At 46.3% G+C, this 4,987-nt stretch overlaps 1 protein-coding gene across 1 annotated transcript; it reads left to right on the top strand.

Annotated features, from left to right (window-relative positions):
- Positions 1–1,881: 1,881 nt before the first annotated feature.
- LOC121997543 (UDP-glycosyltransferase 89B2-like) lies at positions 1,882–3,425 on the top strand. Its single transcript, XM_042552011.1, has one exon. The coding sequence runs from the start codon at positions 1,892–1,894 to the stop codon at positions 3,320–3,322; it is 1,431 nt and encodes a 476-aa protein (XP_042407945.1). The 5' UTR covers positions 1,882–1,891; the 3' UTR covers positions 3,323–3,425.
- Positions 3,426–4,987: the final 1,562 nt, after the last annotated feature.

Here is a 4,987-nt window from a genome sequence, read left to right as displayed (position 1 = left end):
ACGTGTTAAGTTCCGCAGGTGATCCAAGTTTAATTTAAAAGAACACATGGTAGCTAGGAAAAGGTTCAGACCTTTGTACAAAATTTTTGTACAGTGAAACCATTAGGTTTTTCGAGTAGCAACCAACAATGAGATGCGCCCTTCAAAGCACACCCCCCCATATAGTGTGTTACCATTTTAGGATACCCTGACATTGATTGAATCAAAGCTCAGATCCTATAATTATACAAAACTGAAAACTCTTCCTATTCAAGTTCCAGAATAACTGATTAAGCCATCCAATATGTCCTCTGACTCTAAAAATGGGGCATACTCGATCTCCTAAATCTCCTCCCGTAGCTCATTCCGTTGCACATCACAACGAGTCATTGTGCATATCATTCGTGGCATCTGGAATTGAAAAATAATAATGTTAGTACAAAACTGGCAAACCAGTAATAAAATTGATTTATTTCAATTCACACATATACATGGAAAAATATACAAAATTCATAAGCAAATAAGAAAAATTAATTTCCTTTATTTGAGGAGCTCCAATGGACTGACACACTGGATCAGTCGATTAGGAAACTAACCTTAAACTTAGTCCATTGTTCTGGATAGAACTAATCTAATTGGACAGGGATGTCTTATCTATGTTGTTCTTGTTTAAACCTAAGTCTATTTAATCAATTCTGATCTATTAGCCAATCTGACCCAATTTTGATTAAATATAGCTTATTAGAATAAATCAGACCCATTTTGATTTAAGTTGATAATGCCATAAGAGATTATCATTATAAGTTCTAGTTCAATAAAAAAAAATCAACAAATGAGAGTCTTATTATATTTTAGATTGAAACAAGTTAAAACTTATATGTGTTTCGTCACCCCTTTATTTATAACTATAAGTAAACTTAAAAAACTCTAGGTACATTATATATGAATTAAACTCATCTATAGTTCGAATTAGATCGATTAAATCGGATGACTCACTCATGACCAAATCTATTTCAATTGCAAATTTGGCCTTCATATTTTCAATTAACACATTAAATATTTCTTAACATCGTTTTAGCATTAAATATTTCCTAACATGATTTTAGTCTTAACTCTTATAATTAAATTTTTATTTATAATATGATAAAAGATGATTTATTCGTACCAACATCTCCGTTAATCCATCCTTAAATTAATACGGAAAAGATATATCATGAATAACTACTCATCACCAAATATGAAAAAGACATACTCAAATACATCAAATTTTAACTCTAAAACCTCACATACAAATATTTCATATCTTAATTATCAAATCATCCCGAAAGGAGCCTTTTGCTATACAATGAATCGATAACATCTAGTGTCTTTTTTTCTTACATAATCTCAACTTCATCCCATCATTAATTTATTGAACCATAACTTATTCTTTATTTTGACCAATCGTATAATAACACCAAAAGAAGGCACTTTCTCCTAATTTTTTACGCAAAATCGGCCATACTTTTGACCAGTTATAGTGATATAGATTTTGATCTGTCACATCAATTAAACTTAAACAAGTTTTAACAAATTGAATGGGAATCAACCAAACATATAGAATCGGATACTTCATGGCAAACTATCATCCGGTGGGTCCCACAATTATATATAGAAAGATAAATATTTTATCCCCTGCATGAAAAACGTCAGGAACCAAAAGTAATTTTATCTAGATTTTTTTTAAAAAGGCATTTTTTTACTTTTATTATTGTAAAAAAAACAATCTTGCATTAAAAAAATATATCAAAAGTCACTTTATCTTATCTTTTAACTTTGAAAATATTTTGATATCCAATATTGTTAAAAACATTAGAATTTAAGCTACTTTTAATAATAAAATATCAATTTTAATCTAATTTCCTTCTGTCGAATGCTCGCCAGTTCAGCAAGAAGTCCACCAGAGACAGAGATGGCGGACGAGCGGCAAGTTCATCTCCTGTTGGTCCCGTTCCCGGCGGCGGGTCATATGCTGCCTCTTCTAGACCTCGCCCGCCTCCTCTCAGAAAGCTTCCACCCCGCTGTCATCGTCACAGTCGCCGTCACACCCAAAAACGTCTCTCTCCTCGCCGCCCGCTGCCCCGCCGCCGCCCCCCTCGTCCTCCCCTTCCCCTCCGACCCAGCCATCCTTCCAGGCGTCGAGAACGCTCACGAAGATCTATCTACCGACATTCGCCTCCTTATGCGCGCCTTCGCCGGCCTCCATCTCCCCCTCCTCCGCTGGGGCCAGGACCATCACCCCACCGCACTCCTCTCCGACTACTTCTGCGGCTGGACCAACAGCCTCGCCGCCGAGCTCGGCGTTCCTCGCCTCGTATTCTTCCCCTCCGGCGCGCTCTGCCTCTCTCTTGTCCACTCGCTCTGGCGCCGGATGCCAAAGAGGAACAACCCTAAGGATCCCGTCGAGCCCATACTCTTCCCCGATCTACCTGGTTCGCCGCTCTACCCGTGGCGCCACCTCACCACCATCTACCGCCGGTACGTCGAGGGCGACTCTCTGTCGGAGTTCGCTAAGGAAATGTTCCTCGCCAACGCCCGCAGCTGGGGCTGTGTCTTCAACACCTTCGCCGAGCTCGAGAGGACTTACCTCCAACACCTCCGGCGTGATCCAGGGCACGCCCGCGTCTGGGCTGTGGGACCCGTCGCCCTGCTTCCGGGGACCTCGGCCGGATTGGACGAGCGGCTGGCAGCTTGGCTCGGCAGATTCCCGGAGGGATCCGTCGTATACGTGGCCTTCGGGAGCGTGGTCAAGCTGTCGCCGGCGCAAGCGGAGGCGCTGGCTGCTGGGCTGGAAGGCAGCGGGGCTCGATTCGTGTGGGCGACCAGGGGGGCGGTGGCGATGCCGATGGGGTTCGAGGAGCGAGTGGCGGGGCGGGGCCTCGTGCTTACCGGGTGGGCGCCACAGGTGGCGATCCTGAACCACGCGGCGGTGGGGGCGTTCATCAGCCACTGCGGGTGGAACTCGGTACTGGAGGCTGTGGCGGCGGGGGTCTCGCTGCTGACGTGGCCGATGGCCGCCGACCAGTTCTTCAACGCGAGGCTGCTGGAGGAGGAGATAGGCACGGCGGTGAGGGCGTGCGAGGGCGGCGAGGAAGCCGTGCCAGAACCGGAGGAGCTGGCGCGCCTGGTGGCGGAGACGGTGGGCGAAGCTGGGAGGGCGCGGAGGCAGAAGGCGCGGGAGTTAGGGAGAAAGGCGGCAGAAGCGGTGTCAGAAGACGGCAGCTCGGCCAGAGATTTGGCGGACCTTGTAGACGAGCTGTCGAAGGTTGCAATAGATCAAACAGTTGGAGAGCAGAGAGTCTGAGAAGACAAATCTTCTGAAGAACCCTTTCCATTTAGCTCACAAGCTGTTTTACTCAGTCCTGTTGCATACTTTATCTACTTCTTCAACTGAACAATTGATGAAAGCGCATGCCTCTTCGAGATTGAAAATTAACCTCTAAGGAAAAACTCATGCAATAGAATGACATGCACACCAGTCTGATGATCGAGTAAACCATACTGACAATAATTAAAAAACAATTATTTAAAAGATGGATTTGTGTGTGTGTGTGTTTTGCTATGGGAGTGAACCACTCGCAACACATTACTTTCCTTCCATCTGAATACCAATTCTACAGAGTGTCAACAGCATTATCTCTAACACAAGTTTCCTCCATAGTGCATAATGTTCAGGAGCAAAACATGAGCCTACTCTGTCCCACCCCCATATAAAATATACAAGCCCAATTCCTCAGCCAAGATAAGAAGCACCACATTGAAAAGATATCAATTCTTTTCTAGTCTTTTCTTCACCAAAGACACGTGTAATGGCAGACAACTTGCCAATGGAATCTAAATGTAGATGTTTGTCTTTGATACGATTGGTAATGGAGGAACCCAAGAGGAAAGGGTTAGAAAAGTCAAGATCATATGACGGTCAAAAGTCAAGAGGATGTGGCAGTCAATAGTCAAGGCAACTTGGCGGTCAAATAGTCAAGCTGACGGGGCAGTCAGAGTTGAGCATAGGGGGTAGCCAAGGACCAGACAGACTTGTTGAGCGAAGGGGCAGAGTTGTAGAAGAACGAAGAGAGACGACAGGCGAAACACCGGGCACAGGTCGGGATCGGCAGAGCTGTATAGAGGCAGCTCGGTCTACAGGTCCACCATTCAAAGGCCCAGGAGTGCAAGTCCCAAATCACAGGTCGGACGCGGCAGAGCTGTGTAGAGACGGCTTGGTCGGCAGATCTGCGATTCGAAGGACTGGAAGTACAGGTCACGGGCCGGAAGCGGCAGAACTGATCAGAAGCAGCTCGAGCTACAGGCCTGCGATTCAAAGAACTGGAAGTACAAGTCACGGGTCGGAAGTGGCAGAACTGATCAGAAACAGCTCGAGCTACATGCCTGCGATTCAAAGGACTGGAGGTACAGGTCACAGGTCGGGATCGACAGAACTGATCAGAGGCAGCTCGATCTACCGGCCTGCGGTGGAGGGCCAGGAAATACAAAGCGCAGGATACAGGTCGGGATCGGCATAGCTGTGTAGAGACAGCTCGGGCTGCAGGTCTGCGATTCGGAGGCTCGGAAATGCAAACCACGGATCATAGGTCGGGATCGGCAGAACCAGTCAGAGTCAGCCCGTCTAGCAGGTGACACTTAGAGGCTAGAGCCGATCGGAAGAGGCGAGGCCGGTGCAGGTCACAATGGATCGGAGGAGCTAAGTAATGCGGGTGCGGAGAATCTCAACGGTCCGTCGAGGATAATCATTACATACCAACAACGCGTGCGAAGGCGGAGGTTCCTAAAACGAAAAGATGCCCTCATAACCAGTAGTAGCCTGCCAGCTGTCCCTCACTACAAGACAAAACCCATGTGTGAAGGCGGAGGTTCATAAACAGAAAGATGCTTTCACGACAAATAGCAGCACGACAGGTGTCCGGGACTAGACGACAAAGCCCAGCGTCTAACGTTTTCTGACAGGGTGGCAGGT

The sequence above is a fragment of the Zingiber officinale genome, chromosome 6A, assembly GCF_018446385.1.
Source record: "Zingiber officinale cultivar Zhangliang chromosome 6A, Zo_v1.1, whole genome shotgun sequence".
Classification (NCBI taxonomy): domain Eukaryota; kingdom Viridiplantae; phylum Streptophyta; class Magnoliopsida; order Zingiberales; family Zingiberaceae; genus Zingiber; species Zingiber officinale.
Note: the sequence above shows the minus strand (reverse complement) of the source record. Positions and strands in the feature narration are given on the sequence as shown.